The sequence below is a fragment of the Camarhynchus parvulus genome, chromosome 1 (assembly GCF_901933205.1).
Source record: "Camarhynchus parvulus chromosome 1, STF_HiC, whole genome shotgun sequence".
Classification (NCBI taxonomy): domain Eukaryota; kingdom Metazoa; phylum Chordata; class Aves; order Passeriformes; family Thraupidae; genus Camarhynchus; species Camarhynchus parvulus.
The window spans coordinates 20504927-20530281 of record NC_044571.1 but is presented as its reverse complement, the minus strand read 5'-3'; the positions used below and the strand labels follow the sequence as shown (position 1 = coordinate 20530281).

The 25355-nt window shown below is 40.1% G+C and overlaps 1 protein-coding gene across 2 annotated transcripts in view; it reads left to right on the top strand.

Annotated features, from left to right (window-relative positions):
* Positions 1–248: 248 nt before the first annotated feature.
* Positions 249–25355, top strand: part of SHROOM2 (shroom family member 2) — a 117185-nt gene continuing 92078 nt past the window's right edge. For both annotated transcript variants that reach the window (XM_030960044.1, XM_030960033.1), the window contains exon 1: positions 249–1207. In XM_030960044.1, coding sequence (XP_030815904.1) covers positions 989–1207 — 219 coding nt within the window. In that variant the 5' untranslated portion in view covers positions 249–988. The remainder of the gene's footprint in view (positions 1208–25355) is intronic.

Sequence of the window (25355 nt, the reverse complement as noted above, 5' to 3'; positions counted from 1 at the left end):
TTGCTGAAAGCTTCACCTGTGTTTCTCGCCGGTTCCTGCCGGTGCCCGGCCCGGCCCGTCCGTTGTGGCAGCGGGGGCCGGGCCGGGCGGTGCGGCGGGGCTGCCGCTAGAGGGGCCGGCCGGGAGAGCGCGGCCCGGAGCCCGCGGCCCCTCCCGCCCCACAGGTGGTGAGGCGGCGCGGGCCGGGAGGGGCCGGCAGAAAGCTCCTCCTTCCTTCGGCTGCCGGTGCCCCCTGACCTGCCCCCCGCGGGAAGAGCCGGCAAGAGCCGGCCCCCTCTGCGCTCCCAGCCCCGGCCCCCCGCCGCCTGGCACGGCGAAGGCGGGGCGTCCCTGCCCGGGCGACGGCCGCAGCCGCCGGCTGCCCTTTCACCCCACCCTCCACCTGCTCGCCGCTTTTGTTTGGGAACGGGGGCGGAAGGGAGGCGCGGCCGCCCCTGCGTGTGGTGGGGTGACCCGGGTACGGCCCCGGGCCCGGCCGCGAGGTGACTCGGGGCTCACAGACTTTCTCGCCGCTGCCTTTGTCTGGCGGCCGGCGCGGGGCTGCTCCCCTCTCCCCCCTCCTCCTCCTCCTCGGCCGGGGGATCGCGCTGCGGGGCTGCCGCTCTCTGGGAGGGGCGAGCGGCTGCCCCGCTGGTGAAACGCGGCTTTCGTCCTCTTTCCGAGGCGAAGGGGAGGCGGGGGCGCCTCTCCCCGACGCGCTCCTCCCAGCACCCCGCGTTGCTCGGCGGCATTTGCCCCGCCGCCAAGTTGCCACAAGTTGGTGCCGCCCCCCCGCCGCCGGACTCCGGCCTCGGCGTGAGACAATACCGCGGGCTGCGGGGGAGGAGGAAGGGGAGGGGGCGGGCGGAGCAGCCCTCCCTCGCCGCCGATGGGGCCGGGCCGGCCGGCGCTGCGGGGCGGGTAGGTGGCTCCGCGGGCGGCCGCCGGCTGGCGCGCACCGGGGAGCGGCCGGCAGAGGCGAGCCAGCCCCGGCGGCGACGGGCGCTCCATGGAGGACGTGGGGCTGCGGGGCGGGCGGGAGCGGCTGGCCGTCGGCGACCCTCGGCTCGGCGGCGGGCTGGTGGAACCGGGGCCCGTGATGGTGATGGTGGAGCAGCGGGCAGCTGAGGGCTACAAGCTGGTGGAGGTGCAGCTGACCGGCGGGGCTCCCTGGGGCTTCACCGTGAAGGGCGGACGGGAGCACGGGGAGCCCCTCATCATCACCAAGGTGAGCGGCGCCGAGACGGGGGGAGGTGGGTCCGGCCGGCTCCATTTTGCCGTGCCCGCGGCGGTGACAGCCCGGCCGCGCCGCCTGCCCGCAGCCCGGGGCGCAGGTACCGCGGGGCAGCGCGCCCAGCGCAGGTGCCGCCGGGCCGGGGGCGCTCCGGGGCCCCATGGCCGCCGCCAGCGCCCGCGGAGCGGTACCGGAGAGTGCGGGGCTCATCCCGGCAGCTCTGGGGGCAACAGGTTGCTGGGCTCAGGCAGCGTGGCAGCTCCGAGCCTCCGCTTCTGGCCGCTCGTACGCCCCAGTGAAAAGCCGGCGCCGTCGTTGTGGGCGCTGGTAACTGGCTGGGGGACCCGAAACCCTCTGCTGGGCTGGTCCCTCCCTCCTTCCCCTCCGGGCTCCTGGCGCAGGAGGGCATGGAGGCTGAAACTCGCGGCTCCGAGGCTGTTTTCTCCGCTGCACTTGCAAATTCTAAGTAATTAGGATAGCCTTTTGTTTGTCCCTTCTTCTTTAGACAAAAAGGGTTTGTGGATAGTGACCACATCCTTGAACCGAAGCCGGGTAGAGGGGCGTACTTGGGTATATATGCACTATCTGGTTGCCTTCTTTCCCTTTTGTGTTTTTTTTTTCACTTTTCTTTTCTTTTTTCTTGTCCTTGTATGTTTACAGCTTTACTCTCAGTGTACTGGACACAAGTTAAAGAAATGCTTCATGTTTTGTTTCTTCATCTGAATGTGTTTTGACTTAAGAGCCCCCATTCTCAGTAATTGTTGGTTTTTGCAGTTAAGACAGCTTTCATGTTGCACAGTGAAAGCACATGAAAATAGATCCATATGTTGTAGTGAAAAAAAAAGTCACATTAGCAGAGCACATTTTGCTCAAGATCTGTCAGAAAGTTATATATATGCTTTTGTCTCCAAGTCGTCCAGACTCTGCCTGTTCCCATTTTGAAAGTGCCAGAGAGTGTCAGAGGTCAACAAGTCCTGGTTTATCCACAACAGAAATTATACTAATCTTATTTTTCATCTGGTTTTGTTGTGAGTTTTCTAGTTGGTTCCCTTCTCCTACCCTTGAAACAACTGTGTTACGAACTTTCCCAGTGAGAACTTTTCAAACCATCTGTTTCTAGATCACTTCCCTAGTGCTGTATTTCAAGGAACAACAGTCAGTGTCAGATGTATAGGCTGAAAAATTACTGCAAGAGTGTTGGCTGCTTACCACTGTCCTGAATTAGAGAACAGCAAAGCTGGGAGCATTTGAGAAAAGGAGAACAGAGCTATTTTACTATGTATGCGCTAGCTATTAAGTTCCAATTCAAATGATTCCACCTTTCTGGTCATGGCTAATAAGTGCTACATCTAAAGACTGATCAGTGATGCTTATTCATAATGTTACCTAGGTATTAAGTAACTGGCATAAATATTTGTGGCATGAGGATGTGGCTGTGGTATGTGGAGAGAAGTGTCTGTGCCTGGGAACCTTTAAAACTGGGTCTGTTGCAAGGGAATAATTAAGTGGAACCACACAGCTGTGCTGCTCTGTGGAAGAGCAATCTGGGTCCATCCGTACAGACCTAGGAATAAGAGGGGAACCTGGATCCTTGGGTTTAAATTTTGGGATATATTTTTATTTGCTGTTGTTGGATACAGTGGTGTAGAAATAGTTTTGAAACCAGGGACTGAAACTTATGTGCCCAGGACTATGCTTTTTTTAGCTGCAAAATTTTTCACCTTGATTTGGCCCACCCATCATGGTGTTTTGGTTTTTTACTGTACTGCTTCTAGTGGTGGGAAGAATAATTTAAAAGAGAGTGGTTAAAAAGTCCCTCCTTGCAGGAAGTGTAAGGTTTGTCTCCTCTCAGCTGAAGAGATCTCTGACCTTGTTACCCTGTTCCTGAGTGAGGATCACTGGGCTGCCAGTATGAGGAGATGCCATTTCACCAGTGCTTCTCTCTTTGGCATGTGTCCTTCCTTCTCAGAAGACTGATGGCTGGTCAGTGGGAGACCCAAGAAAACCCAGTGGACTAAATCCTTCAGGACAGCTGTGGAAAAACTCCTGGTTTTGTGGATTCAAACTGTGCTGAAGCGTTAGCTGGCTATAAAGCTCTGTCTCCCTGTAGTCCAGAGCATCTCTGGGGAAGTGAGGGTGGATGACGACAACTGCCAACTCTTCGAGGAATGTGACAAGGTGTGAATGGAGTCTCAGATAGCAGCTGCTTAAGGGGGATTTCTAAAATTCTGCTTGTCTCTGTGCTTTTGCAGTCTCAAAAGCAAGATCAGCCTTTGAAGAAAGTTGCACCTTTATGTAAATGCTGGGAAGTCTGTGTTTGTAAATATTTGCCACTTTCTTTAGCATATATGGCACAACTGCCAGAGAAGTAGCACCAAAAAATACTGTAATTGAAAAATTCATGAGTAAATACATGGTGTTCACTTTTCAGCACTTTCTCTGTAATACACTTCTCCATTTCTCTGGTTGTGTGGCTATTTCACTTGCTGATAAGAAGGGAAATTTTTTACTACAGGTATCATGGGGAGAGTCTAGGGCAAATACTGGCAGCAAATAATATTTGGGAATTTTTTAGAAATTAAGTCAATTAAAACAAGTGTGTCCTTTGATCCACCAAACTGCCAATAATCAGAGAAAGCAAGGCAAGCTAAAGAGGAGAAAATGTGTCCAGCCTTACCAAGGGTGTAAGTGTGTGCTCAGCTGCTGGAGTTTTATCGCTGCTCATTGCAGCGGGGTCACACTGGACGACCTTTAAAGGTCCCTTCCAGCCCAAACCATTCCGTGATTGATGCTGTGAGGGAAGTGCTTTGCCCCGGAGAGGTCAGTGCACAGTCACACTGCTGGTGCCCAGCAGTGGGCCCAGCACTTTCAGGGTGGGCAGGTTTCCCCATTCACAGTAGCATTTTTTCCTGTACCTAAAACAAGACTTGGAGTAATAGTCCAGAAATAGAACCAGGTAGGCAGAGTATCAAGTTCACCTGCCAGGCACAAGCCTTTTTTAAATTTTTTTTCCCTTGCCCTTTTTGTTATTGCTGCAATAGGTACATAGAAAAATAGTGCATGATACAGCTTGCTCGATCTTTAAACATAGCTGGTCGTCTAAAGCTTGCCCCACCCAAGTGCAAATGGTGTTGCTAATATTTAAGAAAAAAGTCTTTTAGCATTGTCACTGTGTTGCATACCACTATTTTTTAATGTCCCTTTAAAAAATGCTTTACATTTTTTCTGATCTCTGCATGTGTGTGTGATAACATTCCAAAAAAATTGCCCAAAGGCAGCTTGTTCTTGCCTAATTTGACATCTTAAAAGAAAGTACTTGCTTTTGATGGCAGCATGCATATTTCAACAAAAGGTGAAATGAGAACTTTGAGGACAATAATTAGAAATCTCAAGAGCCCCAGTTTGTATTTTCCTCTTTTTTAAAGAAACAACATCTGAAGAAGGAGGTCTTATTGGAAATAATGAAAATGAAAAGTCAGAGTGCTCAAGAGTGAATCTCTTGAAAATCTCCCATAGCTGCATTATCTTGATTACTTTTACTTTAAAAGTGCTCTTATCTGAGATGCCCAGCTTGCAGTGTCAATCATACTATTGATTGTGGGTGGTGGGTAGAAAGTAATTTCACTTCCTGTCCTAACAATATCCTTAAGAATTCTGAAGTTGTTCTACAGTCAGCTTTATCCATATTACATTAATAAGTATGAGAACATTCTAGTTCATGCATTTCAAGAAAGATTGATGTATCATTTAAATTAATTTCTCTTTAGTATCAGCTTTACAAGAGCCTACAGCTATACCTCCTCAAGCTATGATCTCATTGCAGTCTAATCAAGGCTGAGCTTGGCTGGTATTTCAGCAAGATTTCCAAGTGAAACCTGGACTGTTGCAAGAAGTTTTGTTGTTGATTTAGTAGATAGAGTTCTTGTCTCCTGAATCAGTGCTGAATTCATGCCCCAGCTGGAGGTGCTGCCTTTTAAAAAGGAGTATCGGACTCAGAACTTTTATTTTCTTTATTCCACTGCACTTTCCTAGCGTGCTCCTGTCTGTGGTTAGGTGTGAATTATAATTTTTTTAACCTAACAATCATTTAAATTGTGTAAAGAGATGCTTCTCTGTTAACTGGCTGCACGACTTCTCCACGTGACTGGTATTCATTTGTTGTTTCAGTAGTAAGTGATTACTGTTTTAGTTAGATAATTCTTTATTCTTTGGCTTTAAACACGTAACTAAAAGCAATTACTTGTGTCACCATACTGCAACAATATTTAGGGTGTAAAAGAGCTTTATTGATGCTGTATACAAATTAATTTTTAAAAAAAGAAAGACCTAATCAAACACAGATACCAATTTCTTCCCTCAAGTTAGGTGTTTGAGGTGAGCTGCACTGTTTGCAGACAATAACAATTCTTAAACTTGGCTGTGAAGTTTGATGTCCAGAAAACCAGCATTTACCAGTAATCCTGTGAAATTCCTGACTGCTTCAACTTAAATGCAGCCATTTGTGTAAATAGCTGATTTATAAGTTCTTAGGAGGCATTGTACTGTGGCCAAGAAAGAATTCTAATCTAGGTCTTCGTATCCCAACAAATTTCATTCACTTCCTTCAGTTCTAGAAAGATAATACAGGGAGGATTATTAATTCTGTTTTGTTTTCTATTCATTTTCTCTTGGTCATCAAACCCAGGTAGAATTAGTGACCTGTATGTGTCAGAATTTTAACAAGTGTATTAGCGAACAATTTTGAAAGAATGTATCAGATCATGTTCTGTGTTTCTTTTGAAGTGTTTATTCAGCTTCTTATCTTGCAAGAGGGGCTTATGGTCTGAGTTGGATCTTTTTGTGTTGCTCAGTTTGATAGTTGAGAAATATTTGGAAATGTGTTTAAAATGAATATTTTAGGCTTGAAATAGTATCATGTAGCTATTTATATTTTCCCCCTGCCAAATATGTTAAAAATTGGGGTTTTTTTCAATGCTATAGAAAGTGTTCTGGGTGATGTTTTCCTTGGAGTCTGGTTATTAGATCCCAGGTTTCTATTACTGGAAGAGAGGAGTTGGCTTGCTTTGATGCAGGAAGATCTTATTGCTTTTAATTTGGTAGGGTAGTTGATGAAGGGAATGGTCTCAGTTTTAGTGCTTTAACAGCTAGTGAATGACCTCTTTATTATGACTGTTAATTGACTGGCAGAATGGTGGAGCCCACCACCCTCATATGTGGTGTGGGAGTCTGAAGCTTGGGAGGTTAGGTTTGCAGGGTTTTGGTTTTTTTGTTTGGTTTGGGGTTTTTTTCCTTTGTTTTTGTTTGTTTGTTTGTTTGTTTGTTGGTTGGTTTTTTTTGTTTTGTTTTGTTTTATTGTGGGGTTTTTTTGTGTGGATTTTTTTGGGGGGGATTTGTTTTGTTTTTGCGAGGGCTTTAATAGTTGAAATGGCACCAGTTTTGGAAGTTTCATTTAAAAGTTATGTTGGATATTGCCACACGTGATCTAAAAACTGTAAGGAGTTGAAATGAAAGGATAGTTTAAAGGCTTGTGACTTCAGAAGTCTCAAGTCAGTTGAGTTAGGTGTTCAGCAGTCAAACAGCGTGAGAGTGGGGTTTAATGGTGTGAGCTTGCAGTACTGAAATTGCAGTCTTCCTTTGTGCATTTCACACTGCATTTCAGGGGGAAAATCTTCCAGAGGACTCAGAGTGCTCTGTTTAAAATCAGAACTAAGAAACTTTGTTACAACAAGTGAACATCGAAGTTTTGGATATACTGGTTGGTTCCAGATTGCTTTTAATCTCCTCTGCATTTCCCTCTTTCAGCTACTTGGACAAAAACTGTCAAATTTATCATGATTTTTTAGTTTGAAAGAAAACACAAACAGAATCATTCATGTCTGTGGAGTCTGCCAGGAGAATTGTGTGTTTTGTGGGAATAGTTACTGCGATAGGAGTGAGAGAGCTGGATTGACTGTTTGAATGTTTGGTCTGTTTAAAGGACAATTTAAACTTCTCTGGTTGTAAGTTCATACATATGTTAATGTGTGCTTTTCAGTATGAATTTTGGATGCTATCGTACACATCAGCATGGAAATAAGAGATCTGCAAAACACCTCTAGTTGTTGCTTGCTGTTATCAGAGATTTGCCAGTAATGCAATTTATTATCTAGATATCCATCATGTTTATTATTTTGTTTGTTTCTTTTTTAAGAGGAAAACCAGTGTGGTATGTGTGGTGTTTATGCATATGCTACATATGCTTTACTCAGTTACTCAATAGACTGTACTTATTTTTATCTGCAGACCTTGATTCATTGTGTGTTCTCCTGCTTAGTGAGTGTTTAAAGTATGGGAATGTGGAAAGAATAAGGTAAATGGGAATTGAAACGTGGCTGTGAATAGATTAGAGGAAACAACTGTTGGGTAGTAACAAAGCCAGTATTTTAATATATGTGAGCTTCTTTCTTCTTAAGAAAAGCTATTTATATTTAGTCTTCCTATGCATTTGTAATCTATACATAGAATACCTAATATGTATGTGGATCTAGTTCTGTGGGTCAGTTTGTCATAGAAGTTTGAGACAGGTCCTAGATATTAAGGAGATTTTTTACTTGCTGTGCATTTAAGAAATGCAGCGCATGCAGATTTTCACGGGTAAAGTAAAAATTAATGCAGTTATATTAAGACTTCATTTAATCTATGAGGACTTGCTTTCAGCAGTCTATTTTGAACCTATTTGGTATTGATGCCTCTCTGTGAAACTTAACATAATTCTGGACTTTTGGGTCTGGGCTTTTTTTTTTAGTTTGAGGCTTCTTTTGGGGTGTGTGGGGGGTGGGTTGCTTATCTTTAAGGTAAGAAACAATCTTGGAAGCTTTCTAATTCCATGTACCATAATATTTTCAGTTTCTTAAGGGTTATGCAGGAAGTATGCTGTGCTCTCCTTATCCCCTCATACCCTCTCCAAGAATATTATTGTTACTCTGGGGGGAATTATTGGGAGTTGTAATTTTTGTACTCCTTCTAACTTCACAGATATCGTCATATACAAGCAAGAGGGAATGTAAGGTTTTTGGAATGAGTAACTGAATGTTTTGTGTTTAAATGAATTCATTCAGTGACAGGAATAGTCTACAAAGTTTTGAACTGGAATCAGTTTTCAAAAATCATCTTGATGGACTTCTGAATGTGTTTGTACCCTCTGTATGTGTTTTGCCAAGCAGCAGACTTCTGCTGGTGTTCATCCGGGTTTAAGATGAATGTTTACTAGAAGGAGATAGTTTTGAAAAGTGTATTTAAATTAGACAGGACTTAAGTGCTCTGAATTGCTTTCTGGAGGTGCCTGCCACTTGCTGTCAACTGTGTGAGAAGCTGAGGAAGCCCCTGGTTCCTCAGCACATACCTGGATCTTCCATGGGTACCTGTAGCAAGGTGAAATATTACTGAGCAAGATCGTCTCTGCATTTGCAGCGTGTGTGTGCTTATACCTAAAATATTTTTAAAAGTTTATATCTCTGCTTGTTTCTGGGCATAACTTTTCTTTTTGGTTTATCAAGCTGATCAGGGGAGAGTTGTTACCTACCAAGGACAGCATTTATGAATGTAGGAGAGAACTTCCTTCCTCTCTCCATAAATTAATACAGTGTTAGTGTTCAGTCTCTGTATAATTCAGGGCATTTTTGGTAAGCATAGATCTCTTATTGCAGATAAGAGAATGGCATCTGCCACATAATTTTTTGGGTTTTTTTTAGTGGCCATCTTGTGTATCTGAAGGTCTTTGTGGTGTGCTGGACTCCCCCAGGCAGAAAGAGCCAGCTTGCTGGTAAATGCTGGAAGTACAGCAAATTGCAGCTTTGAGAAACCAAATAGCTTTTGTCAGGTACACAATTCTTGGGTTGACTCTTAGAGTAGAAACAGATGGAGTTGAGTGTTTGATGATAGAAAAGAGGTGGTTATTTCAAAGTTCCTCCAAACCCTGATGAAATGCCAAAATGTACTGAAAGGTTTGAGCTGTTTAGTCAAAAGCTCAGTAGTATTGGCACTGAAGGGAATGTCTCACATCCTGTCCCTGTACTTTTCCTACCTCACCCCATATAGAAAGGAAGACTTCCCCTCTGCCACCAGCCCTGCTTTCTCTCCATGTAAATCTGTCCATTTCTAAATTGTTAGGTTCTTTGAAATGTTTAAATTCCTCTTACTTGCTTAGAAATATTTATTAACTGATATATGAGCTAGGAAACACATTATCACATTTCTTAGATACAGAATTTCTGAAGAACTGTGCTTAATAATGTGGATTTTTTTAAAGATGTAGAGTGGCCTGTTTTTCAAGGTGGTACAAAAAAGGATGGGACAAATCTTAGTGTCTGAAAGCTGGAAATAGGTAACATAGTTGGGAAATCTATTTCAGTGTTGACAGGCTGTATCCCTTTGGATAGCTAGTAACAGTGCAGGTTCATCCATTCTTGCGGTCATTTCTCTGGCTGAGTGACCTTTCAAGAGAACATGGATCATGATCGAGGGTGTTCTTGTTATTGTGATTGTAGGTGGCTTTGTTGGATCTTTTCTTTGCTCCAGGCTCTTTGCTGTTCTCTCAATCATGTTTATAAGTTTTAGATCATTTCTGTACTCACTGTACAGAAAATACTCTAGACTTTAGCTGTGCATTTGTGTAATCTACAACAACTGGATGTTTAATGTTCTGGTAATAGCAGAGAGGCATCTCTGAGCAGTTTGGCAGAGGAGTCTAAGAATGCTTTTGCTGATGTGTATAAGGTGAATTCAGTTTGATTTTGTGGAAACTGCAGCATAACCTACTGAAACTAAGCTTTTTTTTTAATAGTGGAAATGAATGAACTTCATTAGAAGTTGTGCTTTGAGTGTTTGGGTTTGTTTTTTTTTTTAATGAAAGAAGAGCCATGTGAAACTTACTTAAAAAATATCCAGAGCCTTTTAAATGGCCAAATGTTTTAATTTTAGAGTAACAAGTTCTTCATCCTCATCCTTCTAGAATATTGTCTCTGTAATGAACTTGCAGTCAAGTCAGGATAGCTGAAGGAGGGAGGGACCTGTCAATGGGGAGCTGGAAGCACAGTAAATTTGTTTAGAAGTGATGCACAGGTACCTACTGCTGTACTCGAAATTGCAGTTTCAGTACTTTTCCTCTTCAGTAAAATATGCTTCTTCTCAAAAAACCTTCACAAAGCTATACAAACAGAATATTTTGGGGTTTTTTCTCTCTCTTGAGATAAAGCTTTCTTTGCTACACAGTTGCTTTGAAGACTTCCACATAAATTATGAAATAAAGCAGTGTCTTCCAGTTTCCCAAATACATATAAACTAGTCAGCATTCTTTAGGAAATAAGCTTCTGATTTGATTCAGTGAACACTGTTTGGGAATAGCAATACTTTATTTGGAAGCTATGTATTTTTCATTAAAATACTCTAGTACTTTAGGATAGTATCGTAGAAACATGATTTAATGACAAAGGAAGTGAAGTGCTTCCTACACAGTGTCAGTTAGTCATCAGTGTGTTAATTTTCTTAAACAAATTACATGCAAAAATAGGCTTGTGGGTGTTTAGCTGGCTGATATCTGATGTAGTGAATTATACAACTCCTGATGAGTATTTGGATTCTGGATAATGCAATAATTACAGTATTGCAAATTTTTTTCTTTTCTTTACAAATAACATATTTTGTTGACCCAGAAGAAAGCAAAACATTAGATTTTCAGCAGAAACATTTGCAGGTTTTTTTTTAATGGAATATCAAAACATCCATTTCACAGCCATTCATTCAAGTAAAAGAAAGATACAAACATGCTGTGTTGAGATAAAGTAGTGTTTTATTGGGTGTTTATATGTGGAAAGAATTTTAGGATAGCAGGGAAAACTTGAAGCTTCATGTGTCTGTTAAACATAATTATTGTTTTGAATAGTTAACTCAAGACTTAAGAGAATTGTATACTTTAAAAACAGCTTTTATAAACAGTTTTTAATCTTTTTCTTACATGACTATTTTGGTCAAGTGCCTTTATTTCCAAATAGAAAGGCTCCTGTAAAATTAAATAACCAGTGTCTTGTTCTGTGGCTGGGACATATGATATAAATACTGAATTCTCTTAATTGCAACTGTCATGTCATAATGCTTCTCCTAAATTTCAAAAAATTGGTAGAACACAACTTTTAAGCTCTGAGGTAATTTTTCCCCCTTTTAAAACTATGTATTTTTAGTATGTATGGAACTTTTGTACTTATTCTTTTCCCTTTATCCTGTCTTGTAAAAGGTAACATCAAACAATTTCCTCCCTACTTATAAAATGGAAACTCCAGTGATATATTGGTAAAATAAGCTTTTTCCTACACTTTTTACCTTCTGGGAACTTGATGTTTTTCCTGACTGCTGTGGAAGATAGCTATCAGGAGCCGGGAGTAGGGCCGTGCCTTTTCTGACACCTTGGAGACCTGAGGAGTTTCTGTAATTACTCAGTCTCTTGTTAGGGAGGGGTGCAAGACAAGTCTTTTGTTGCTCAACTGAATTTCTTCGGTCTGATTCAGGAAATCATCATCTTAACAAATGCTGTAGCTGTGACCTGTTGGGTCAAAGATGCTGGTGATCAGAATATGCAAGTGAAGATGCGTGTGGCTCTTAGGTGGTTGGTTTCTCCCTTGAAGCCAGTAAAGGGTCTGAGTTGGCAAAGCTTCATCACAGAGCCCTGTCAGAAGCAAAGAACTGGAAATTTACTGCATTGAAAATTGGGAGATCTAGTAAATGAATTACCTCTTTTGCTATGGGTTGCTTATGTACCTCTGTGGAATTGTCTGCTTTGCCTCTGGTGATGAACAGAACTAATACTATTTCACACAAGTCTTGTTTCTCATGAAACAGACATGATGCAGAAGGGCCGAACTATTACAGTGACAAAGATTTTTTAGTGTTTCTATTAAGACCTAGAACACAGATATTTGAAAACCCTTGGGGTACACGGAGTTGTGTCAAAAGGCTACAGCTATGTGATTCTGTTCATTTTTCTTCACAGCAGACACAAGCACAAAGTATGGTTTTATCTACAGTGTTCATCATAGGTAATGTACCAAAGTGTGCAGTTAGGTCTGTGTTTACAAAATTAAACCCAGTACCTACCCAAAATGCACAGATGCTTTTGTTGCTTCAGAAAGTAGAAGAGATGAATGGAGTGAGGTGAGTCAGCACCTGAGTGCGAGGCAAAAGCCTCCCAGAGTGTAGACTATTTATATAGTAGGTCAGCCAGCCATTTGAAACAATTGTTGATAATAAAACTTCATAAGGAAACATATTTTTGTAGCCAAAATGTGTCCTTGCTGGCCACTTGAATTTCCTTCAATTTCTGATGATTATCACACACAGTCTATAATAGAAAGATACTGTCAATGATGAAGATTGATGATTATTTCATCAATTGTCTAAGGTGATAGCACAACATACAAGTTTCAGCAGAATGAGGGGAGCATGTGCATGTTTTCTTCCAGCTGCAGACAAAAAAGTTTAGTTTGTCTGCACATTACTAGCAGTAATTGAAGGCTACCGTCTGTATTGTGTCAGTTGGTGCCATCACCTTGCATTTCAGCCTAAAGCTGTTGGGCTAGTGTAAGCTCCACCTTAAATCCACTGCTGCAAACATCGAGTCTTTAGCAACCTGGTTTATTTTGCTGAAAGCTGACTGGGGAAATGTTGCATGAGCAATTTAATTAACTGATTAGAGGGAGTGGAGATGAGCACCAGGGAGTGGCAATATCATGGTATACAGTCACATGCTCTGCAGTGACTTAACAGGCTTTAGTCCAGCTGACTTCCAGTGAAAATGAAATTCAAGTATCAAAATAATTTTGAAAATAATTATCTCCTGTTTCCTATCTTTTGAATTCTCATTAATGAACAGTCTGAATCTAAAATGTGTTCACCTCTCTTCTGAGGACAGAATGGGCATAACTATTATTAATATCAGAGTAAAATGAAAACTATTTTGCCTGTTTTTATTTTTGGCTACCAAAGAATACTTGACATTTGGCTATCTAGGAGAGCATGTTTGCTAAATCAGCACTAAATTAAGTCATGACATATTATAGCTGGGTCTGCATCTCTTATAGGGACTTCTTTGCTTAAAACTTTGGAATTTTCTGGTCCATTTGATTGATGCTGGCTGCAGTTTTTTATGGCCAAGTATTCTTCTGAATGAGGAGAAATTTCTGTGAATTTTTTTGGGCCTCTTGTTTTGATACTAAAGAAAATTGGTTTTATACCTTTCAATACCATGCTGCTAGTAATTACTGCTTTTAAAAATGTTTTTGAACTTTGCACTGAATATTTTTTTATTTTTCTGATGTGTTTAAATCTGTTGACTCTGGATGCCCCATCCCTGGGAGTGTTCAAGGCTAGGTTGGGTGGGTCTTTGAGCAATGTGATCTAGTGAAAGGTGTCTCTGCCCATGGCCAGGGTTTTGGAACTAGATGATCTTTAAGGTCTCTTCCAAACCAAACCATTCTATGATTCTATTTGTCCATGAAATTCAGCATTAGCATGTTATTCTGCATGGTTGTAAGGAATCTGGGCTAGGCTTGTGTATATGTAACAATTACAGAAGTCTGAAATCATTTTACAGAGTGATTTGGTCTTTACATTTTAAATTCTTGTAATAGTTTTGGGGTTTTTTTTGCTTTTACTTTTTTTTTTTTTAAAGAGAAGGCAAAAGAAAACTGATGTCCTCGTGGTGTCTATGTAATTTTATCTGAACTGCATTTTTCAAACTAATTTTCCTGTGGGGACTCAGCATTAGAAGGTGACTGGGATACCTTGTGCGGTGCGTTTAGGTTCTCCTTTGCCAAAGGAGTGTTTGGTCTCCAGGTTCTGGAGGGAATATGTTGTAATTTCTTCTTCTTTCAGGTGCTTGGGCTCAGACTTCTCTGAATTTCCTTTAACCCATTTGAGTGTTACCTCTTCATAACTTCTTAAAGTCTTTTTCCCTTGTCATTCTCTACATGAGTGATTCTGAATGCCATTAAATAGCCAACATTTTCTTTTTTTCACTATGCTATTTCTTTACCTAGCTCCAAAGCTTGTTTTGCCTTTAAAGGCCAAAGCCTACAAAATGTGAAGGACCTTCTCTCAGGACTTGCAGTTGATTGAGACTTCTAATAGCTGGGCACTTTTAAAGGTGAAGAGACATAAGGCATTACATTGTGGATCCTGTCTGATTGCTTCTTCCCCTGAAGCAGGAGTCACTAGAGTATTTCAAATGTAGTTGCCAGTTTTACTTCTTAACATAAAGATTTCTTTTCACAATTTTATTTCTTCATTTGTTTCTGGGAACTTGGTGAACCATTTCAATTGAAATGTAAGAAAAATCAATGTTTGAGCCTTACATGTACAGTGTAATAGACTTTCTACCTAACTAATTGAACAATGGAAATTCATGAACCACTGAAAGAAAATATGATCTCATACTGGAAGCACTGAACAACTTTGATTAGTGAAGTGGTTAATACCACCTGTGGTTAATTACTGAAATGGATCTTGGAGTAAGATGAGGACACAAGATGATTTTTGTAAAACCATGGCTTAGATACTACTTCATTAGAAAGGAGTAATATGTAAATAAGAGCAACAAAATGATGTCTGTATTTTCTATACCATAAATTTAAATACAAATGAACAGGAACTCAAGAGCTTGCAGGAAGAGCAGTGACTTTTATGTTTTTGTAGTTGTATTTGAAGTTAGTCAGTCTGTTTTTTTTAAATTCAAAGCCAGAGTATGCATAACAAACTGTGACCTGAAAAAGTATCCTGTGAATTTTGGTACGCAAGAGAGCAGATTGTTTTTTCTCTATCTCTGTGAGTCATGCAGCTAAAACATCTCATCCAGCTTTAGTTCTGAAGACAAGAGTGCATAGCAAGGTTAGGGGATGTTTTGTAGTGTTTGATGATAGTTGTCCAGGTGCTGATTAAGTTTTAGTAAAGCACTAGAAAAATGTGTCTCCTTTCTGAGATATTCTGAGAGTTATTTCCCTTTCTGGTTAGGCTGTGAGTTGAGGCAGAAGGTTTATGACTAGGAGTAGTTAGGCATTTTAAACAGCAGAGCTAGCTCTAATGTACATTGTCAGAAAAGGAATTTTCCATTCTTGAGTACCTTATGCAAAGCTTGCAGTTTTGGAAGGAAAGCAGGAACACCTTATGACCTCCAGCATATTCAGGGGTTTGGTTTTGAGGTTTTTTGTTTTAAAAAAGTGACAGTTCAAATGCATTTTGTTCTTATTTGATTTATGTTCACAGATCCATTTCCTGAACTGACCAAAAATCTGATAATGGATGCAGTTTCTTGAAAGGTTTCAAAGTTACATATTAAAATTAAATCTTGAAGTTCATAACCTTTGCTTACTGAATGCTGGAGCTCGTTCTCAAAGGAATGGGAAAAACCGCAAACCTGTAAGCTGTTACTTCAGTTATTGCGCCTCAGTAATGCAGTGCAGGTTGTGCACATGAGATGGGGACTTCCCCCCCCACCCCAAGGCAAGAAGAGACCAAGGTTTTAATGTGCAGTTGATGATGCAGTTGCAATAAAAGAAGGGATAGTGCAGGGTTTTGGGTGTTACAACCAAGGTTGCAGTCACCATAAATTGGCAGGTTTTTTAATCCTGGTGCTGGCAATTGACACAAGCTTCCAGTTTATTAAAAGTATGTTGAAAATCTAGTATGGTGCTGGAGAACAGCCAAAGTTTACTTAAAAACTGACAAAGTGTATTTTACTCAAGGAAATTGAAACAGAGACCAAAATTCAATGGATTTTTAATATTAAGAAGCTTGAAGACTTGGCCATGTTTGAAATAATAGTAATAGTTTTTTCTACCCTTTAAGCAGTATGTCTTGGAACTTTGTTCTTATGTTTGCTCTTGCTTGGTGGCTTGTTGTTGATTTTTTGGTGGGTTTTGGTTTTTTGGGGTTTTTTTGTTTGTTTGTTTGTTTGTTTGGGGTTTTTTGTTTGTTTTTTGAAAGATACTTGCTCAATGCGAAAGACTTACTGGCTCAGTGTCAGTGTACCTGGAAGAAAGCAGATCAGAAATAAAGCTGGATTGTGAACTGATGGACCCTTTTAGTATGTTGTCCATTCAGAGTTTCTGAAGAAACAGAAAACTACATTGGTATTCAAAACCAAAAAGCTGGAGTTGTATGGTGGCAGAGTAAATTCTATTAAATCATGGGATCTGTAATCTGTCAAGTTGTCACAGGGCAACTGAGCAATGAAAGTTTTGACTGATCCCATTCAGGTAAAGTACAGGAAAAAAATGAGTTTTGTTTTGTATTGCATTTTGTTTGCAGGATACTCAGATGAAAATATGTGGCTTTGTTGATCGTTAAACACAGCTTTGAATCCCCGTTTTTCATGATGATAAGATTGTTTATATAAGATATGAGATTGGGTCCTACTCTGAAATAGTACAATATTTTCATTTATCATGTGAACTTCAGATGACTTCTGAGATTATAGAGGATAGTGTTGGAATTTCTTCAGTGATGCTTTATATTTTATCCCTATTTTTTTTTAAAGAACTTAGCTATAGCTTCAGTGCCTCTGGAAAAAATAATTGAGATTAGTTAGATGCAAGTTATAATTAAATGATTATGCTTAATGTCATCTCTCTGTAGTTTTGAATACTGTATTATATCCTGCTCTTCTTGGCGATTCTTAGTCTTATGCCCAGTGTCATAGTAGTGTTGGGAGGTAAAGCTCTCTTTGTCTGGACTTCTCTGTGGTGTAGAAAAATTCTTAAAATTATCCATTCTCTTCATAAGGACCACCTTAGTGGTAAAAAAATCTCCTTAAAATCTTTAGGGTTGAAACCAAAATTGCATTTACTTTTTAATTTGGATTCCCTATTTTTCTCATGACTGTACATTGTTTTTAATTCCTTCTCATAGAGTTTGATGCAGTGTGTCTGATGATGTGTAAATGTATTTGAATCGTAACCTGTTTTTAATGAAAACAAAAGATTGAACAACCTGTTCTAGTGGAAGGTGTCTGGGCCCGTGGCAGGGGGAGGAACTAGCCCTTCCAACCCAAACTATTCTGTGATTTGCTGTGCACTAGCTAGGAAAATGCTTAAAAGTTCTTTGGTTCTAAGGTTATAACAAGCCTCAGTGCCTATTTCTTCCAAGATACTCCTCTTGCTTGGGGTTGCTTTTGGGTGGAGACCTGAGGCTGTGCAGCAGCCCTGGAGGTAATTATCCAAGATGACAATAGCAGCAACTTGTGGTTATCTCTGTGTCTCTGTGGCTGTATCACTTTTGTGCTCGTAATTCTCCCAAGGAAACCTTCCTACGGGCAGCTGTGTCACACCTGTTGTAACCTGGCTGGAGCCAGCCTGTGACTCCTTGAGCGTGGGATTTGTATCAGGGCATGGTTTCTGGTTGCTTGGTAGTTTCAGAGGGAAAGATCTGAGGGAAATAAATGTGGCTAATAGATTTGCAAATGTGATGAGATCTTAACATGCAGGTTATGAACAATTATGGTGTATTGGCTACCCCCCTGATGAGGAAAACATCTTGGTTTTGCCAATCAAAGATTTCCATTAAGGGCTAGACATATTTTTTCCTGATTTGTGGCAGTCTCTGTATAATGATTGTTGCAGAAACATCTCTGTGTATTCTCAGAGAGCAGCTTCTAATTTGTTCCACATTTAAAATTTCATACATTTAGAGACAACCAGTATTCTCAGGTCTTAAAGAACATACTCTGGTAACAGAGGGAAGAAGTAGTTATAGGGTCCTTCTGGAAAAGTTAGGAGACCAGTAATTTCAGTTGAAGATATGTTGCCTAGGAAGATTTCTGTTTATTTTATTTAGGAGCGCATTTATGGATTCACTGCAAGCAAGGAGAAAACATGTGAATGATTTTTATTTAGTCATAAGTTCATGTAATTTTCTTTTGCCGCAACTTGGCCTTGGTATTCTGAGATTTTGTAAAAATTGAGTATTTGTCAGCTTTATTTAGGGATTGGAGTTACAGTTTCCTCATGAAGCTTTGAAATTGCCAACTGAAATTCTTCAGTTTCATAAATCTAACTGTTGGCACTGGTAGAGTCTGTTTGTGATGAGCTTCTGTCAGTATGTGCTGACAAAATGGTGATTTATCTACTGTCCAGTCCAAACCAGAGAGCCTGATAAGTTAGCAGTGCTTTCCAGTCAGTAATATTTCCTTTTTATTTTTGATAAATGGCAATACAGATTTGTATCAATTCATTTCAAAAGCTTCTGTTTGACTCTGGTTGGAAGTATACTCAAACTACTCTTAGTATTTTATACTCTTAGTGCTCCACATACAATGTTGCCATGAATATGGCAGGCTAATTGGTACCATACAGTTTAAGGATTTTGATGTGTTGCTGTATTTCTTTTCCTTCATCATTCAATGTTTGTTCTTCAATCAGTCTTCAGAGTTAGATCTTTGTTGTTTTTGTAGCTCCTTCGTTTGAGATTGCCATCCTATGAATATCTGTTCTATGCATGCTGTCTTCCAGTACTGTTTTTCCAAACCTTTAGTCCTGGAAACAACATCTGTTGCTCTTGACTATCACCATGTTGCTTAGAGACATCATGACCTTATACCTCTTTCTGAAAACACTTTATGTGTAGTTGTTGACAGCATCCTCTACTTTTAAATCAAAAAAGAAATTATTTTTGTTCTTCTTGACTTGCTAGCATGCATTTTGTAGTAGCTGCTGTATAGCCAGCTTAATGTCCTCTGTGTTACAGATTGATTTCCTCCATCTTCCTCCTTAGCATCATGAGACAGGGATACTGTCTGGGTGGGCATATCTGCTGTATCTAGGAACATGAGGACAGCTGCACTGAGTAGGGACAAAGTCTACTGCACCTAGTTTCCTGTTTGTGGAAGTAGCTAAGGAATAGTTCTGATAATAGTAACTGAGGAATAGTTCTAAGAAGCAGAAGTATAATGTAATTTTAAAATTATTATTATTGTTATTATTTCCCTTTCTTTCACTTTTGATACAGCTTTTTAGTAGAGAGGTAGGAATGTCTGAATTGTTTGTGTTTAAGTTAATTAGCAAATTCACAGCAGGACACATTTTTAACTCACTGTATTTTTGAACTTTTGCCTTCCTTGGTATCTACTGGCAACATTTCCTATCTGCTTTTAAGAAAATGGTGCTATTTTACACAGCTGTAGCTGGCTTTGTTATAATTCTGAGAAATAACTGTCCCTCTCAATTTGGTTTTGGAGTCAAAATGTGTGTTACAGTCTATTATATAATAATTCTTCTTGCTACATCTTTTCTAAGCTCAAGTCTGTCCTAATTAAATTCTCTTTATGAAGATTTTGGGTCAGTATCTCTGACTAGCCTGTTCTGTGCTCTTATGTTCTAAATTCTGCTGGATCCTAGTTTGGGTGGGATTACATGAAACTTTCTGTTTACAATAACATAAGGAATTCAATGACACAGGACCATCATGCGACTGAAAGAGAGCACGCTATTCCCTTTCTGGTCATTCCAGATGTTTTATTTACTTGTTTAGTGGTGACCACTGAACTGCTGTTTTCAGAGCACAGCAGACAGAGCATGATGCAAGTGATGGTCTCTGACATGCCCAGAGAGCCTTGCCTTGGGTGGTATTTGTTGTGTGTGGGTGTGTGTGGAGTTCTGTGTGTCTGTTCCCTTATCTACAGTGACTTTAGGCAATTCAGTCTTCATTGCATGGCTCTTTGCACAGTGCAGCTTTCACTAAGCCAGGTAGTCTTACATCACTGACAAACTTCGTTCATCCTCTTGCAGATCAATTGAAAAAAAAATATTACTAACAACAACATGAACAAAACCCAGAACCAAAACTCCTAAAACCAGAAATACTGAGCAGCACAGTCCGTGGTAGATGGACTGTAGATGCCAGTGAAATACTTTTGGTATCCTTTCAATATTGTGAAACTGGCCTTTTTATTTCTATCCCTTGTTTTCTCCTGACTGGGCTTTTAGAGAGGAGTTATTTTTAATCCTATGACAGCATAGATTCTTGTAAAAATTTTGTTAAGAAACACCATCAAAAAAGTAAGAAACCCTCTCTGGGGAGAAAAGAAGTATAGTATATTGTTCAGATAATTCTTTCTGTTGAGTTGCAAAGAATGTGACTCAACTACAAGACAGAAACCTGCAGAGATCACCTTTTGCTGTTGCCTCCTGTGTTTTACTAATGCCATATGTTCTGTAGTGTGTAAGTTGGTAGAAACTAGTAGTCATGGGCTTGCCTTCACTTTCTCTGCACTTTTGTGGGACTACTGTAGACATTAATATAGATTTCATTTGGGGAGGTAGCAAGGTTGTTTTAAATGAGGGGTCCTAGTCTGCAGTAGGAGTTGCTTTAAAACGTAGCCTGGTCTTGATTTTTTTCCTTCCTCTTGCTGTTGCATCAGTGTGACTGTTCTCCTGATTCTCCTTATTTTAAGAAATTATTCTGGTATATGGGAATTTCTAGGTTTGTCTCTGAAACTTTTTTTCCTTTAAAATTCTACACAATGCTCCACTTAACTGTTAGTGGCAGTGCAACATCTTGCTGTGTGTGTTTATTGCACATAAATTGTTTCTCAGGATCTGTAGAGATTGTGAATGCAGATCTAAATTATTCATTTTGACTTCTCCAATCAAATACTGAGGCTCCCCTCTGAATCACCAAAATTCTCTAGTTCAGTTCTTGACGTGTGTTAGAATAGCAGCACTGTGACTTTAAAGGAGCAGGAAAGACTGTATACAAAATGAAGTTACATGGTCCTGATGATGTTAGAGAGTGACCTGAAATAAAACCTGCCTTGCAGTGTGAGCAATGGGTTTATGCTCACAGATGCCTGACCAAAATCAGATTTTACAAGCAGCTGTATTTTCATTCTTCAGTTCTCCTGTACCTTGTTTATAAGACATAAGCCTAATCCATTTTATGATCAGGGATATTTACCAGCAAAATTTGAGCATTACTTCAGGGTTTGGGGCTTTTGTGTGTGTGTAGTCTCATGGAATAACAGACCATAGCCTGTTTTTTGTTTTTATAAATTATTTAGTATTCTTTATTACCTAATTGGATAATTGACTTTGTAGGAGGAAGCTGTTTCTCAGGAAGATAGTCCTATTTGTTAGACTCCTGTCCAACCAGTCCTGGATTTGTTGGACAATCCTGTCCTAAAAGCTTTTTCAGAATGTATTCTGACTCTGAGGCTTGACATTTGATAATTGCTGGGCCCAAACCCACTTGCATGTATTGATAATGCTTTCTATGTTTCTTCAGTATGTTCCGTTTCTCTCTGTGGTGTAGAATTGCCTGGCTGTATTTGTTTTCTTTCATTTCTCCAAGTGCTTGGACAACATAATTCACTTATCTGGCATTGACTGGGTAGGAACATCATTTGCTTTTCTCAGGCACAAGGAAGCAGCATGTCTTTTATTCTGCCTTAAAGCCAGAGTTACAATGTTGCTGCCCTTATTTAAAGAAGGGTTGTGAGCAGTGAGTGAGCCTTTTGAAATGACAAGTCTTTGCATAATTATGGAGTTTTTTTCAAGGCATCTTGTGCCAAAATAGAGATTATTGGAAAATAAGAGCATGTAAGGTTATGTTGTGAACTAGATATTACCCAGGGGCCTGGATTCTGTTTCAGGATTTGTTCAAGGCCCCCACTTCTTTCTTTGAATCTCATTTTGGCGAAAGAAACTTCAGTGTAAGATTCAGGCATTCTTTGTAATCTCCCTTTTCTGTTATTTTGTCACACCCTTGTTCACTTACATGAACTCAGCTGTGCTTAGGAGAAAATATCATTGCTCCCAGCCTACTGTGTAGGCTGGCTGGTTGGGGAATACAGCAGGCTGGCATTTTAGCTGAGCTGTGGGCTTGGTTTACTCTAAATGGGCTAATTAACCATGAGGTGCCATAGTGCTGTGTTTGTGTGTAGGGAAGCTACATATGGGTAAGCCTGAGTTGCTTACAGTTTTCTGTTTCTGTCCATTGATTTGTTGTAGTTAGATATAAGGAGGTAATAACTTTAAATAAAATGCAGAAAAATCGGCAGAACAGCTATTTTGTGAACTGCTCAACTTGTGCTCAGCATTTCTGGATGTTTTTAAAATATAATACTAGCTCAGATTTTTGTGTTTTGCTGTTAAATAACTGAGAAGTGTGATTTGTTCTGGAGAGTCTTAATAAAGATTAATTGATGGCAGATCTGTGCTTTTTAACTCTTTCATGCAGAGAGACTTAACAAGCTAAGCATTCTGGTACTTTTGAGGAAAGAATAGAGCAGCAATTTGTTATTACTATGATGGAGGTAAATTGGGCTGTCTTAAGCATGTCATTACATACCCACTATCTTTTGGTATTTGATTTTTTTTTCCCTATTTGAAAGACAGAAAATTCTTACAAAGTTTTTTCTAATTGCAGGACCTCTCTTTTGTAACTGAGACAAGCATTTAAAATCTCATACTAGCGATATTTGCATATCAGTCTGTTCATTAAGAGACAGAAATTTGCTCTCCAGCCTTATAATTTACTATTTTGTACCATATGTAGCCAATTATAAAAGCAAGGTAAGAAAATATTGTTTGCTTTTTTTTTTCCTATATAAATAAATGGAAGTGAGCATAATAGCAGCCAAAGGAAACATTCCTCTGTGATTGCAGCAAGGTTTGTTCAAAATAATAGGGTTTGTATTTTGTAAATGTTTGGTTTGCCTCTGATGTTTAAAGTTTTAGGCTCTTTAATGTATGTGGGTGCATACCAGGCTAAGTGTAAAATTTCAAAACCCATTGGTGGAAGTCTTGTAAGACAGGACCACCTGCTGTGTTTGCTGGGCTGTTTCAATTGCTCTGTTACGCAATTTCTTCTGTTGCAAGTTGAGGAAAACTGAGGAGGCCACTAGGTTAAAGTATTACTTGGCCTGAAGTGTTTATGCTGATCACAATTTTCCTCATTTGGAAACAAAAAGTTTTATCCAGTGACTTCTCAGTCTTTTGGATCCACAGAATGATGGATCCTTCTTTATGTGCATCCACCCAGCTGGTGTTTTGTGCATATTTATTCTCTGGTGTTAACACTGAAGTAGCTGTTGAGGCTGTATGTGAAGCTAGCTCTGCCACTCTGGTCATAGCTGGTTAATGAAAATTGTTAAGAATAGTAAATTCTTCAGGCTTTGTAAGTGTCTTTGTGTAAGTATTCTTGCAGGAGTAGTGGGCAGTTTGTTTTGGGACTTCAGGTAAACCATGCAGAACTGTATGGTAATAAGATAGCCTAAAAGCATCTGAGTCAGCACAGGAGATGATTGGAAAATTCCTTTGTGTTGAGTGAGAAACTTTTGTTCATAGGACTTTTCTTGTACTGAGAGGACAGTACTGCTCGGGGTACCTCTCGTTTCACAAGCAGCCCTGTGTACCTACCTGTGGAAGAAAATCAGATTTGTGAACGTAATCCTAATTATTTTGTTTTCTCTGTAAGGTGTCTGTGACTGTTGACTAGACCAAAAGTGTAGTCAAATGAGAACCTCCAGAGTTCATAAGCAAAATTAGGTCTTAGCCTTTGTCCAGTCCTTCTCTGTAAAAGATGGCCCCTCGAAGCTTTGTGAGCACTGATACAGGATGACTCATTGATGTCTGAGCCATTTAAAAAGCTTCCTTCTAGCAGCATTTCAAACAAAAGCTGCCTCTAGGAGCTGTTCTCCAGGGTAAGGTGGTACCAGTGTGGGAAACACAGAAATCAACGTATGGGAACTGCTGTGTGCCCCTTACCCACAGTTAATGCTGGGCAAATACTGTCAATTGATGAAATTTGCCCCTTTCAAGATGTAGTGTGGAAATCATGCTTTAATACAACTTAGAGTACTGAGATAAATCCCAGGCAACTGAATGCCATTTTAGAGGCAACTCAAATGTGTTCTGCCACCTGGGTCTGTCACTTACATTGTCAGGTCCCTGCAACAAAAGCACCGTGCTGAACACTTAATCAGTAATGGAAAAGCAGTGGGTAAAGGGAGCATAAAACCCGTTTGTAAGAAGCCCTGTGGATGTTGACTGTTGAGAATACTTACAGGTTTAAAGGTCTTATTTTGTCCAACTGTGAGCTGGTTTTATAAATAATAAATGGTTTGAGTAAATCCATTTTGAATAAAAAAAATAACATATCTAAATAAGAGATCTCCACAAAGAAAGCATCTGTAGCTCATATTTTTTCACACTGAAAATAATGCTGCCTAGTTAGACTGGATTTCTTTTGCAACATTAGTCAGAAAATACTCTAATGGCTAATGATGTGGGTCAGTGCTAGGATGGGTGATTTAAAAGCCATTAGCTTGTGCATTCCTGGTTGTCTTTTCGTAATTTTCATCACTCCTTATATTTAAAAATCTGTCTGAAAAAGGGTAACAAAAGTGGAGATGACGTCCAGGTTTCAATGGCAGAAATTGATGTGTTAATCTTTCACAGAGATAATTTTAGTTTAGTTTTGTGGGGTTTTCTTTTCTTTTTATCCACTGTTTTTTTCTATCCAAGTGCTTTTATTCTTCAACTCTTAGTTGTAGTCAATCCATGTCCTTTCTACCCCAGCCCCCAACTCGACACTGAAACGGCTCAAGGTCAAGAATTTGGCTGTTAAAGGAAACTGTTTTGTTTTGCATTAAGATTAATGGAGCTTTAAACTAACTAAGAGAGAGGAATTGTTCTGCCGAAATTATTAAACACATCCACTCTTTTCAGCAGACAAGTTTTTGTCCTCAGCAGCGCTGGAAATAAGTTTTTAACAGATTGCACAAGCAGTAAGATACTCAGTGCAAGTGTGTACTTCCATTTTTAAATGAAAGCTGAGACTGGATATGTGTAAATGTGGCAATCACAATTAAAACTTAAGTAAACCCTTGTCCCTAGTAGTGCTCAGTAGGAGATCATTCAGTTAGAAATAACCTAAAATTATAGTCCTATGCCTTTGTCCATGTCTCTGCTTTGTCTGATTACTCTAGCAATCATATACTTGAAAAAGTGAACCACAGTCAGTATGATTTGATGGAAGCATGGAGAGAGAATGCAAGGAAGGGCCTCTGAACCTTCTTTGTCTATTAAAGAGACATAATGGTTCCCACCTTTTGCTCTAAACATCT